Source organism: Corythoichthys intestinalis, chromosome 9, assembly GCF_030265065.1.
Source record: "Corythoichthys intestinalis isolate RoL2023-P3 chromosome 9, ASM3026506v1, whole genome shotgun sequence".
Taxonomy (NCBI): Eukaryota; Metazoa; Chordata; class Actinopteri; order Syngnathiformes; family Syngnathidae; genus Corythoichthys; species Corythoichthys intestinalis.
The window spans coordinates 53615130-53630089 of NC_080403.1; the positions used below are offsets into that span (position 1 = coordinate 53615130).

Here is a 14960-nt window from a genome sequence, read left to right on the forward strand (position 1 = left end):
TAAATGCCATCTTGAGGATTTATTGTCATAATAAGCAAATACAGTATTTATGTACTGGATGTTGAATGTATATATTCATCCTAGTTATATTCATTTTTTTCTTAATGCATTGCTAAAATGTATATGATCGGGAAAAATTATCGGGAATGATTGGAATTGAATCGGGAGCAAAAAAAAAAAAAGCAATCGGATCGGGAAATATTTGGATCGGCAGACACTCAAACTAAAACGATCGGGATCTGATCGGGAGCAAAAAAACATGATCGGAACAACCCTAATATTTACCCCTTTAAACGTTTTTTTTTTTTTTTTAATGACAGACATTTTGAATGATAATTAAAATTAATTACCTTAGTTTTATGGCTGGGTTAAAACAAATGCGGTTTTCAGGGTAAAACGGATAGATTAAAAATGGTTCGGGGGCTTAATGCGCCATGAATCTGCTATGGCAGCATATAGACATATTGTTCTATCAAACACAACAGTTGTTTTGGCTTAAAATACAACAGTTTCAGTTTCAGAGGAGTACAAAAGCAGAAACTGCTTTTTCAGTCTTGTCTGTGTTTTCCGCCATATATACTGTATATATATATATATATATATATATACATATATATATATATATATATATATATATATATATAGGCTTGGCATACTGTGCTGTATGTTTCGTGAGGAAATTGGACAAATAAAGATGCAAGACGCCAAATTAATTTGAAGTTGGTTGTGATCGGGCTAATTATATCATATTTGCACCTCCCACGTTGACATTTTAGCCCAGTAAAGGTGCCGGCTGAGAGCACGCGTTCTTGCGCCTGTGTGATCTAGCGTTAATATTCTAATGAATAAAACAAACGCCTTCGTCACCACGCGTTCCTCATAAGCTGGGTGTGTTAGGGAAATGCACGACGCAAAGAATTTGAATAATTGCTGTCACTTTTAGGAAATCTAAAGAGGAAAATCACGTCAAAACAGTTCATTTCAAATGATGATGATGAGCAGTTACACAAGTTGGGAAAACAATGGTTTTAAATACATTTAGCATTGAAGACACTAGTGCTGCAACGATTAATCGATTAACTTGAGTAATTTGATTTAAAAAAAAAAAAAAAAAACCTTCAAATCAATTTTTGCTGATTTGAGTATTTGTTTAATTCGAGTGGCATTAAAATGGTTTGATTTGAAAGTGTTTGCATTTCGTAATATTGATTTGGGTGGATAAACTGCCCCCTCGTGGCAACAGTGAATATCATTTAACATGGCTGAATCCAGCTGCTCCCTATTAAAAGCAACATAAGCTAATGTTTTTTTGTTTTTTGTTTTTAAATGCAATCGTAATTTAGTTCATAGGTGTTTATGTGTGAACATGTGTTTGAACGATTTATTAAGAGTATTGTAAAGGAAAAGACAACCCCCCCCCCCCCAAAAAAAAACGTAGCATTTTATAGCATTTAAGATAGCAGACCTTTGCTATGCAAGTTAGCAAGTTGTTCTTTTGTTGTTCTTAGATCGACATTTATTTAATTTTTAAAAGCATTTGAAGCTAAGCTCAGGTATTTTAATTTGTTTTTAAATGAAAGTGCAATTCGGCATAGTTTGAAGAAACACTCGGAAATTTATAATACTTATAACTTTAATCTCGTAACATTACGACTTTTTTTCTTGTTATACTGTGTAAAGTTACGTACTATTATGACTTTAATCTTGTAACATTACGACTTTTTTCTGGTACTATGACACTAATCTCGTAATATTATATGATATGACATTACGACTTTTTTTCTCGAAATAATATGTAAAGTTACTTATCACGACTTTAATCTCGTACCATAATAACTTTTTTCTCGTTATATTGCGTAATTACGTACCATTACGACTTTAATATCCTACAATTACGGCTTTTTTACTCGTATTATGATGAGTTTAATCTTGTAATATTACGTAAAGTGACATATCACCACTTTTTTTGTCCCAAAATGATATGTAAAGTTACTTAGTACTGGATTATGACTTTAATCTCGTACCATTCCTTTTTTTTTCTCGTATTATCACCACTTAAATCTCGTAACGATAGATGAAATTACATAACATTATAACTTTTTTCCCCTAGAAATCATACGTAAAGTTACTTATTATTACGACTTTAATGTCGTAACATTACGACTTTTTTCCCATAGTTTTATGTAAAGTTACGTAGTATTACGATTTTTTCTCATAACATTACGTAAAGTTATATAGTATTGCGACTTTAATCTTGTGATATTGACTTTTTTGATGGTATTATGATGACTTTAAGATCATAAAATTATGTAAAGTTACAGAATATTATGAGTTTTTTTCCTGAAATAATATATAAAGTTACTTATTATTACTTTAATATTGTAATATTACGACTTTTTTTCCCCATTATTTTATGTAAAGTTACGTAGTATTACGACCTTAATCTCCTAAAATTACAACTTTTTTCTTGTATTATGACGACTTTAATCTTGTTGTGTTACGTAAAGTGACGTAACATCCCTTTTTGTTTTTCAAATTAAAAAAAAAAAACGTAAAATTACTTAGTATTACGACTTTAATCTCGTCCCATTACTTTTTTTCTTCATATTATGACGAATTTAATCTTGTTATGCTACGTGAATTACATAACATGACGACATTTTTTTTTCTCAAAATCATAAACAAAGTTACTTCGTATTACGACTTTAATGTCATAAAATTCCGACTTTTTTCACCTAATTTTACAGTTAATTTTAGTTACGTCATATTACATTTTTAATCTCGTAATATTATGCCTTTTTCTCATAATATTGCTTTTGACATTACAACTCTTTTTTTCTAGGATTATGATTTTAATCTCGTAATATTACGTAAGGTAATTACGTTACGTTAAGGTACTTATTATCAGGACATCAAACTCGTACCATCATGACTTTTTTCTCATAATATTGCTTAGTTACGTAGTATTACGACTTTAATCTCCAAACATAACTTTAGTTTTCTTGTATTATGAGGACTTTAATCTTGTTATATTACTGAAATTGACAAAACATCACAACTTTTTTTTTCAAAATGATATGTAATTTAGCATTACGACTTTAATCTCGTAACATAATGACTTTTTTCTCATGAATTAACGGAAAGTTACGTAGTATTCTGACTTTAATCTCGTAATATTGCTAGTTTTTATCTCTTAATATTAAGAATTTAATCTCGTAACATAACGTATGACTTGATTCTCGCAGTATCACGACATTCTTATCGTAATTCTGCAATTTTTTTCTAATAGTATTACAATGTATGACATTATTCTCGAAACATTACAAATTTCATGACGTAGTATAATGACTTTATTCTCGGAGTCTTATTTTTAGTCTTACTTTATTTACCTGAAATACTCCGTAGTCATTTTTGGATTATTTGTGTGTACTTTTCTTAAAAAAAAAAAAAAAAAAAAAATCTGTGTTCTTCTTGTACTCACAAGTTGATCTATTCTCCAACAGTAGTAGTTGTCGGCACCTGTAACAGCTTCTGTACCGTCACCACGTTTGATATTACAGCGTTATTGTCTGCCCGGCATTGTAAAGTCAGCGCACCGGCACCTCTGCGCTCCTTTGTCAATGTCAGCGTCTTGACAGTGTGAACCGCCTTAAGTGCGGTAGCTCCACACAGTCGTTGTTGTCCCTGACTAACTTGCGAAATCAAATAAGTCGCATCGATTGGAGTGAAAGGCCAATGGAGATGTCACAGATGCAAAGCTGGCACACCAGGAGGAGACTCTCAACGGAGCGCTGCTCTTTCTGTTTCCTGTGTAGATAACCACACCATGGCGTCACACTCGGCCGTGAGCATTCGGATACTGGACGTGAATGATAATCCTCCTGAGCTGGCCACGCCGTATGAAGCCTCCATATGTGAAGATACCAAGGCGGGGCAGGTAATTTTCTATTGATTTTCAGACTTACAGCAACAGTTTCAAATTGAGTCAGTGAAAACACTCATTTTAGCTCATTTGCTGCTATTGACACAGCTAGACATCCGATCTATTTGAAGTAGGAGGAATGGCAGCCACCATCATAAAGGTGGTGGAGTGATTATAATCAGTGTATTATTATGACTATCCACTGGTGATAATCATACGTGGATGAGCTCCGCTCCTATAATCATCTATGCGAAATGTGAGAAACACAGCTGATGATGCAGAAGCAAGTCACCCCAAAGATAGTAGTACAAAAATGTGCACACTTAACTTTATAAGCAATCAGGACCTTCGCAATGCATTTCAGACTAACTACCTAGCAGCAGCTAAGTTATTTTAGAGCTAGAATTGAACTTTTGACCACAAAACAACAAAGGTAAGACGTGCGCAGAGATAGTCTGTAGTGTGCAAGCCAGGTTTTTAGTTGTCACAGAGCAGTTGGTTTATTAATTACTTGCTACTTTCTGCTGTTAGTCAGAGGCTGGAGCTACACTGCTGGGCCAAAAGTATAGGCACCCCTGCACTTCTGTCAGATAATGCTCAATTTCTCCTAGAAAATGACTACAATTACAAATGTTTTGGTAGTAATAGCTACATTTATTGTGCTTACAATGAAAAAACACCAAAGAGAATGGGAAAAAAAAATCATTATCATTTTACTAGGGCTGACAAAATCATCGCGTTATCGGGCGGTAATTAATTTTTCAATTAATCACGTTAAAATATTTGACACATTTAAGCACATGCCCCGCTCAAACAGATTAAAATGACTTCACAGTGTAATGTCCACTTCTTACTTGTATTTTTTGGTGTTTTATCGCCCTCTGCTGGCGCTACGGTGCCACTGATTTTATGGGTTTCAGCACCATGAGAATTGTGTAATTATTGACATCAACAATGGCGAGCTACTAGTTTATTTTTTCATGGAAAATTTTACAAATTTTATTAATACGAAAACATTAAGAGGGGTTTTAAGATAAAATTTCTATAACATATAGTAACATTTATCTTTTAAGAACTACAAGTCGTTCTATCCATGGATCACTTTAACAGAATGTTAATAATGTTAATGCCATCTTGTTGATTTATTGTTATAATAAACAAATACAGTACTTATGTACTGTATGTTGAATGTATATATCCGTATTGTGTCTTATCTTTCCATTCCAACAATAATTTACAGAAAAATATGGCATATTTTATAGATGGCTTGAATTGCGATTCATTACGATTAATAAATTTTTAGGCCGGAATTAACTCAATTAAAAATTTTAATCGTTTGACAGCCCTACATTTTACACAAAACTCCAAAAATTGGCCGGACAAAAGTATTGGCACCCTCAGCCTAATACTTGGTAGCACAACCTTTAGACAAAATAACTGCCAACAACCACTTCCGGTATCCATCACTGAGCTTCTTACAATGCTCTGCTGGAATTTTAGACCATTCTTCTTTGGCCGACTACTCCAGGTCTCCGAGTTTTGAAGGGTGTCTTCTTTTCAGAGGTGTTCCATAGGATTCAGGTCTCGACTCATTGCTGGCCACTTTAGAAGTCTTCAGTGCTTTCATTCAAACCATTTTCTAGTGCTTTTTGAAGTGTGTTTTGGGTCATTGTCCTACCAGAAGACCCATGACCTCTGAGGGAGACCAAGCTTTCTCACACTGGGCCCTACATTATGCTGCAAAATTTGTTTGTAGACTTCATAATGCCATGCAGATGGTCAAGCAGTCCAGTGCCAGAGGAAGCAAAGCAACCCCAAAACATCAGGGAACCTCCACCATGTTTGACTGTGGGGACCGTGTTATTTTCTTTGAAGGCCTCGTTTTTTCCCCTGTAAACTCTATGTTGATGCCTTTTCCCAAAAAGCTCTACTTTTGTCTCATCTGACCAGAGAATATTCTTCCAAAACGTTTTTTGCTCTCTCAGGGAAGTTTTGGCAAACTCCAGCCTGGTTTTTTTTATGTCTCTGGGTCAGAAGTGGGTTCTCCCTCGCATTCTAACCATAGAATCCATTTTCATTCAGATGCCGACGTACAGTACGGATTGATACTGTTGTCCCCTCGGACTTCAGGACAGCTTGAACTTGTTTGGATGTTCATCAAGGTTCTTTATCCACCATCTGTACAGTCTTTCGTTGAAATCTTTCGTCAATTTTTTCTTTCTGTCCACATCTAGTGAGGTTAGCCACAGTACCATGGGCTTTGCACTTATTGATGACACTGCGCATGGTAGACACAGGAACATTCAGGTCTTTGGAGATGAACTTGTAGCCTTGAAATTGCCCATGCTTCTTCACAATTTTGCTTCTCAAGTCCTCTGACAGTTCTTTGTTCTTCTTTCTTTTCTCCATGCTCTATATCACAGGTGTCAAACCGATTCCTGAAAGGGCCAAGTGGGTGCTGGATTTTGTTCCGATACCGCACAGAGAGTTTAACCAAAGAACTTCCTGCTGAAACAAGCAGCACCTGACAAAGTTTAAATGATTACAAATGTAAAAGATCTGATTGGTGAAAAGGTTCCTCTTCGTTGGTTGAAAAGCAAACCTGCACCCACTTGGCCCTTTCTGGAATCGGTTTGACACCTGTGCTCTATATGGTACACGAAACGACACAGGACAGAGGTTGAGTCGACTTTAATCCATTTTAACTAGCCGCACGTGTGATTTAGTTATTGCCACCACCTGTTATGTGCCACAGGTAAGTAACAGGTGCTGTTAATTACACAAATTAGAGAAGCCTTACATGATTTTTCCAAGGGTACCAATTAGAGGTTGCGCTTGACTTTTTCGTTGTCTGTCATCTTGACTGACAGGGTCATAAAAATCTGATCATAATCTATTTTTACCCTTCACTTAAATGTTTTAAATGATAATAATGACATATTCAATAGTATTTAGTTTTCATTCATTTTTAATTAATTTTCTGTCCGAAAAAGCTTAACAGAGAATCCACACCGTGCCATCACACATCAAGCAGACGAATATGTAACTTTTTCTCCGCAGTGACAAAAACAGCTGACTGTGGCCCCAGTAGGTAGGCTACATATGGAACAATGAAATTAACAGTTCACCTGCTGTGGCCTGAACGCAGTCTCACACCTTCCTCCTGGTGCGCATGGACTTGAATTGCGTGCCCGCTTGTGCATAATCAAATGTCTCAAGTGGGATTGCTGCAGAGGCTATTGTCATGGGGTTTTGGACTTTTGCCTCGGACAGACGACTTCTCATGGCCGTTTTGATGTAGTTCTGGAGGCTGAATCCGCGCTCTGCGGCCACACTCTTTTTTCACCTCTTTTATCAACACCATTGTCGTTTTGGGGCTTTTTGAAAAAACTTCGGACACTCAGTTGCCTTGACATTTTTCCGAGTAAGACCAACGACGTCATGCATCAAGAGAGACAATAGCTAATTATTATGCTCACTCGCCACCCTGTGGTCTGGGGTGTGAATTGCAACCTGTCAAAATGACAGATGGACTTCAGTTTTTTCCGTCACCGTTTTAAAAAACCGGTCAACGACGGAAAATATTCGGTTAACGCGACCCCTGGTGCCAATACTTTTGTCCGGCCCATTTTTAGAGTTTTGTGTAAAATGATAATGATTTATTTTTTTTCTATTCTCTTTTGTGTTTTATCATTGCAAGCAAAATCAATGAAGGTATTCCTACCAAAGCATTTGTAATAGGGCTGTCAAACGATTAAAATTTTTAATCGAGTTAATTACAGCTTAAAAATTAATTAATCGTAATTAATTGCAATTCAAACCATCTATAAAATATGCCATATTTTTCTGTAAATTATTGTTGAAATGGAAAGATAAGACGCAAGATGGATACATACATTCATCATACGATACATAAGTCTTGTATTTGTTTGTTATAACAATAAATCAACAAGATGGCATTAACATTATTAACATTCTGTTAAAGCGATCCATGGAGACTTGTAGTTCTTAAAAGATAAATGTTAGTACAAGTTATAGAAATCTTATATTAAAACCCCTCTTAATGTTTTCGTTTTAATAAAATTTGTAAAATGTTCAATCAAAAAATAAAGTAGTAGCCCGCCATTGTTGATGTCAATAATTACACAATGCTCATGGGTGCTTAAGCCCATAAAATCAGTCGCACCCAAGTGCCAGCAGAGGGCAGCAAACCTCCAAAAAAAACACAAGTAACAAGTTGGCATTGCACTGTGTTGTCATGTGCGTTAATTGCATCAAATATTTTAACGTCATTAATTTTAAAAATTAATTACCGCCGGTTAACGCGATAATTTTGACAGCCCTAATTTATAATTGCAATCATTTTCTGGGAGAAATTGAGCATTACCTGACTGAATTGCAGGGGAAAATTTTTGACATTGTATCGTGAACCTGACGCATGGCCGGCCCAGGCCATTTGGCGGCCCTAAGCAAAATAATGCCAAGGGGCCCATATTTTTGGCCCACCATTTCGTCACAGTGTACTGTGAAACCCATACATGCAATCAAACCCATACGTCTATATTTTGTATATTAATCAGATTTTGTTGCACCGCATACTTCAAACTTCTCACACCAAATGATTGTCAGTACTTGCAGTAGATGGCACCAAACCTTTTTCTAAAAGAGGAAAAGAAAGAAGTTAAGGAAGAACTTTTATTTTTTTAAGCCTTTAATCAAGTATCAAAACTCACAAAAGTCAAATAAAGGAAACTGTCGTAAACGGATGTTTACATAGATAAACGACAATGCGCGCCACATTATTCATGCTGCTCTATTAACAACGTATAAAATGAGGTTGCCAGATTGGGGGCCCCCTAGTGGTCAGGAGCCCTAAGCAGCTGCATAGTCTGCCTATAGGCTGGGCCGGCCTTGACGTATCGCAAGTTTAAGTGTTTCTTCCCATCCTTAATATATTCAATCATTTTTTTTGGTCACTATTCTCCTTGTTTATTCTATTTGTCCCAATGAACCCTCTTCTATAACAATTCAACTAAATATTTTGGAATATTAAGCAGCGTGAAAAGTCACAACCACAGGTGAGAGCATTTCTACTTGCTCCTTTCGCTGCTCAACATTAAAAATTCAAAGGGTTATCCGGGTGTTTTATGCTCCACATGCATCAAAATGCTCCGGGCAAAGTTGGCCCCTGTAACACGTCCAAAACAAAGGCGTAATTAAAAAACAAGCCTTAAAAAAAAACACTCCGGCCTCCATGCTGGTTGCTGTATTTACATCTGTGTTGCATTCCGCACCTGCCGTGTTTTTTCCTGCCGCGTCACCAGAATTAGCATGCATTAACCTTCCTCTTCATCACAGAGTTGATTAGACGTCCTGCACCAAAAGATCACTCCAGGCCTACTGCGTGAGCTTTTCATGTAAATATAGGAACACGCCTACCTAGCGACTGTAGTCACCTGTGAGGGGAGATGGAGAGGCAGGGTGCATATGAAAGGTTATTCACATCAATTTTTACTTGTCTCTTCTGGCTTTTTATGGTGTTGTGGAGATGGCTGCTCCTGGGACTGAATGAAAATATGTTTGCCTTTGGCGAAAGGCTTTCCAGCGCTCATTTTCAGTCTCTGGGGAATTCACAGGAAGGGGCCTGCGGGAAAACAATTCTTTTTTTCGCCTCCCCTATTATTTTCATAGGTAACAGGGGTCTGGCTGAAAAAGCTGCATGATTTAAGGCGAGAAATGGGTTGCGTCGGAGCAGCTCGCCAGGTGTTCTAAGCAGAAATTGCAATGGCCGCTGACTATCAAATGAGATTTTCGGCGGTAATTAATTTGAGAGGAGAAATTCGAAAGGTGAAGTCGGAATTTTTAGTGTGTTTTAACTTAGAGAAGGGAAGTGTGCAGTGGAATATTGGAAAGTTAATATTGAATCATGTGGTGTCTCGTCCTCTTTCTGCTGTGGATTTAGACGGGTTTATCACTAGTATATGTCCAATCCATTAACCCTCGTGCGATGCTATTGTTTTTACCCCCTCGCGTTATTTTACATAATATGTCAGGCTACTTTGAGGTGTGATAACTCAGTAATTTTTGAATATTTTTTTTCTTTCAACAACTCAAAATGTTCATTGGGGTCTGAGCTATCCATACATATGTAGTTTTTATTTATTTATTTATCCCCACCCCACTTAGGACAACACAAGCCCATAGGAGGACTATGAAGAAAACTGTGCTGTATATATAGATTAAAAAAAATAATAATAAAAATAATACTTCATTTGACATAATGAGAGCTTTGAATGAGGCAATAAGTTACAACAACAAAATTTTCTATACATGACAATTTTTTTGACAATGACAGTTTTACTGAAAACGCCCCTCTCGCGTTATTTTACATAATATGTAAGGTTACTTTGAGGTGTGATAAAGTCATTTTTGAATATTTTTTTTCTTTCGGCAACTCAAAATATTCATTGGGGTCATACCTATCCATACATATGTAGTTTTTATTTTTTTATTTATGTATTTATTTATTTGTTTATTTATTCTCCCCCCCCCCCACCCACACACACACACTTAGGACACACAAGCCCATAGAAGGACTATGGAGAAAACTGTGTTTTTGGAGAAAACTGTGTTTTTTATATATGTATATATGCATTAGAGACGTCCCGATCGATCGGGTCCGATCACATCATTTTCAAAGTATGGGAATTGGCAAAAAAATATCGGCCATGCCTTTTTTTTAATATATATACAGTATATTTTTTAATTAAATCGTTTTCTAATTGTATTTAACGTTACAGACATAATATGTTACACTCATCCAGAGTCTTTAGTTTAGGCTTAAAGTAGGGTTATCAGATTTATCCCAATAACGGTGGTAATTAATTTTTTTTTTTAAATGTATCACTTTAAAATATTTAACGCAATTAATGCATGCGCTGCATAACTCACTCACGCATTGTCACGCTCAAGCTGTAATGGCGCTGTTTTACCTATATAGAGAGATTAAAGGCAGCGTAAAATGAGTATAGTGAATTTTGGCAGCCTTTGGAGCCTTTTTTTAAGTGGCTAAAGCCTTTCAATCCCTCTCCCTATGATTAGAAATATCATGGGAAACAATGTGGGGAAGCAAGGTAGCAATTGATCTTTTTCTTAACACCTTATGTTATTTCTCAACGCAGAGAAGATGTATCAATTGGTAGCACTACGCACAGTCATGGTTCCACTTCCCATCATGCATTTGGGCATGGCCACAGTATCATTTATTGCAAGCTCAACAAATACACTAGATGGCAATATTTAGTCACAATATACAAAGTCACAAATCTTTCTATCCGTGGATCCCTCTCACAGAAAGAATGCCAATAATGTAAATGCCATCTTGAGGATTTCTTGTCAGAATAAACAAATACAGTACTTATGTACTGTATGTTGAATTTATATATTCGTCCGAGTTTTATTCATTTTTTTCTTAATGAATTGCCAAAATGTATATGATCGGGAAAAATTATCGGAAATGATTGGAATTGAATCGGGAGCAAAAAAAAAAAGCAATCAGATCGGGAAATATCGGGATCGGCAGATACTCAAACTAAAACGATCGGATCGGGAGCAAAAAAACATGATCGGAACAACCCTGACAACAAAATTTTTTATGCATGGCAATTTTTTTGACAATGACAGTTTTACTGAAAACGCCGCTCTCGCCTTATTGTACATAGTATGTAAGGATACTTTGAGGTGTGATAACTAAGTCTTTTTTTTTTTTTTTCTTTCAGCAACTCAAAATGTTCATTGGGGTCAGAGCGATCCATACATATGTAGTTTTTATTTATTTATTTACCCCCACCCCCACCCCCACCCGACACAAACACACACACACTTAGGACAACACAAGCCTATAGAAGGACTATGGAGAAAACTGAAAACGCCACTCTCGCGTTATTTTACATAATATGTACGGCTACTTTGAGGTGTGATAACTAAGTCGTTTTTGAATATTTCAACAACTCAAAATGTTCGGTGGCGTCCATACATATGTTGTTTTTATTAACTTATTTACTTTTAATGCTATCTGATGCCACCATCTATGGAAAATAAAAGTACTAGTAGCAGCATTGTCTTGTGACTAGAACTAAATATGTCCTATATTGTTTATGTATGTGTAAAATGTTTTACAATGTAAATAAAACATTGAAATGGTCAAAAAGTCACAAATAAGAATTTAGAATGAACTGAATTTATTTCAATAGAACAACTAACAAATAATAACAACAATAATAACAAACTACTGCAACTACTAACTTTCAACAAACAACAACGACAATAATTACAACTACTAACATTTTATTTTTTTTTAACAGTTCCAACATAGTCTCTTTGTGTGCTTGTTGCATATAGCTAGGGCCGGCCCAGGCCATTTGGGGGCCCTAAGTGAAATAATGCAAAGGGGTCCATATTTTTGTCCCACCATTTCGTCACAGTGTACTGTGAAACCCATACGTGCAATCCAAGCCATACGTCCATATTTTGTATATTAATCAGATTTTGTTGCACTGCATACTTCAAACTTCTCACCCCAAATGATTGTCAGTACTTACAATAGATAGCGCCAAACCTTTTTCTAAAACAGGAAAGAAAGAAGTTAAGGAAGAACTTTTTTTTAAAGCTTGTAATCATGTATCAAAACTCACAAAAGTCAAATAAAGCAAACTGTAGTGAACAAAATAGAATAATAAATTAAACAATTGCCAAATTGGGGGCCCCCTAGTGGTCAGGGGCCTTAAGCAGCTGCATAGCCTGCATAAAGGCAGGGCCGGCCCTGCATATAGCAACCCCACACGGGTTAAAACCCCATGACGTTCATCACGTCATCGGGAAAAAAAAAATCAAAGGCAGTCATGGGGCTGCTGCAAACATTATTCTTAAAATAGTTTCATCACTTCAACTCAGTGGCTTTACTGTTTTTCCTTTCGCTAGACCTTACGAAAGAAGAGTTGAAGTATAACAGTCTGTCACGCAAAATTCTTTTGGAATCGGCCAACATCTCATTGAAAACCGGCATAAACCAAGCAAATATTTCCTTCACTTCAAGTAAAAGTCAAATAATTCAGATGAGTTCTCTTTTTCCACACGCATGCTGAAAATGTTCATTCTCTCCATTCCATCTGTCGACTGTGAAAAGAAAAAAAAAAATGGAAAAGAAAACTGTTTGAAAGCGTTCTCGTCGCTTTTGTTGAGTGCTGAGCGTCTGAGGCCCGAGACGCTGGCAGAATGTATTAGAGCCCACACAACACCTGCTATATTTTACATCAACTCAAACCAAATCAACTGTCAAATTGCCTGTATTGAGTTTCCAAACTTTTTCACAGACGGCTTCTCCTGGTGTCCATGTTGTCCTTCTCTACTGGAGCGAGGCACATTACTTGATAGTGATTGCATGACTTCGTCTACAGTAACTACAGTTGTGGTCAAAAGTTTACATACACTTGTGAGGAACATAATATCATGGCTCTCTTGAGTTTCCAGTTATTTCTACAATTCTGATTTTTCTCTGATAGAGTGATTGGAACAGATACTTCTTTGTCACAAAAAACATTCATGAAGTTTGGTTCTTTTATGACTTTATTATGGGTGAACAGAAAAAAGTGATCAAATCTGCTGGGTCAAAAATATACATACAGCAGCGCTAATATTTGGTAACATGTCCCTTGGCCATTTTCATTTCAATTAGGCGTTTTTGGTAGCCATCCACAAGCTTCTGGCAAGCTTCTGGTTGAATCTTTGACCACTCCTCTTGACAGAATTGGTGCAGTTCAGTTAAATTTGATGGCTTTCTGACATGGACTTGTTTCTTCAGCATTGTCCACAAGTTCTCAATGGGGTTTAAGTCAGGACTTTGGGAAGGCCATTCGAAAACCTTAATTCTAGCCTGATTTAGCCATTCCATTACCACTTTTGATGTGTGTTTGGGGTCATTGTCCTGTTGGAACACCCAACTGTGCCCAAGACCCAATCTTCGGGCTGATGACGTTAGGTTATCTTGATGAATTTGAAGGCAATCCTCCTTCTTCATTATCCCATTTACTCTCTGTAAAGCACCAGTTCCATTGGCAGCAAAACAGCCCCACAGCATAATACTACCACCACCGTGCTTGACGGTAGGCATGGTGTACTTGGGGTTAAAAGCCTCACCTTTTCTCCTCCAAACATATTGCTGGGCATTGTGGCCAAACAGCTCGATTTTTGTTTGGTCTGACCACAGAACTTTCCTCCAGAAGGTCTTATCTTTGTCCATGTGATCAGCAGCAAACTTCAGTCGAGCCTTAAGGTGCCGCTTTTGGAGAAAGGGCTTCCTTCTTGCACGGCAGCCTCTCAGTCCATGGAGATGCAAAACACGCTTGACTGTGGACACTGACACCTGTGTTCCAGAAGCTACTAATTCTTGGCAGAGCTGGTTTTTGGTGATTCTCGGTTGAATCTTCACCCTCCTGACCAATTTTCTCTCAGCAGCAAGTGATAGCTTGTGTTTTCTTCCTAATCGTGGCAGTGACAAAACAGTGCCATGCACTTTATACTTACAAACAATTGTTTGCACTGTTGCTCTTGGGACCTGCAGCTGCTTTGAAATGGCTCCAAGTGACTTTCCTGACTTGTTCAAGTGAATGATTTGCTTTTTCAGATCCATGTATGTATATTTTTGACCCAGCAGATTTGATCACTTTTTCTGTTAACCCATAATGAAGTCATAAAAGAACCAAACTTCATGAATGTTTATTGTGACAAAGAAATATCTGTTCCAATCACTCTATCGGAGAAAAATCAGAGTTGTAGAAATAACTGGAAACTCAAGAGAGCCATGACATTATGTTCTTCACAAGTGTACGTAAACTTTTGACCACAACTGTACATCCTTTTAACTCGAAGATGCATAAGTGCGAACGACCCGGTCATGTAGTTTTCTTGAAATATCGTCGTAATTAGGCATGTGCCGGTATGAGATTTTGACGGTACGATAACGGTGAGCAAAAATACCACG

At 36.8% G+C, this 14960-nt stretch overlaps 1 protein-coding gene across 1 annotated transcript in view; it reads left to right on the forward strand.

The window, feature by feature from the left end:
• Positions 1-14960, forward strand: part of LOC130921708 (cadherin-22-like) — a 514730-nt gene that overhangs the window by 421166 nt on the left and 78604 nt on the right. Inside the window, exon 11 of the mRNA XM_057845921.1 lies at positions 3816-3937. Within this exon, the coding sequence (XP_057701904.1) occupies positions 3816-3937 (122 nt within the window). The remainder of the gene's footprint in view (positions 1-3815; positions 3938-14960) is intronic.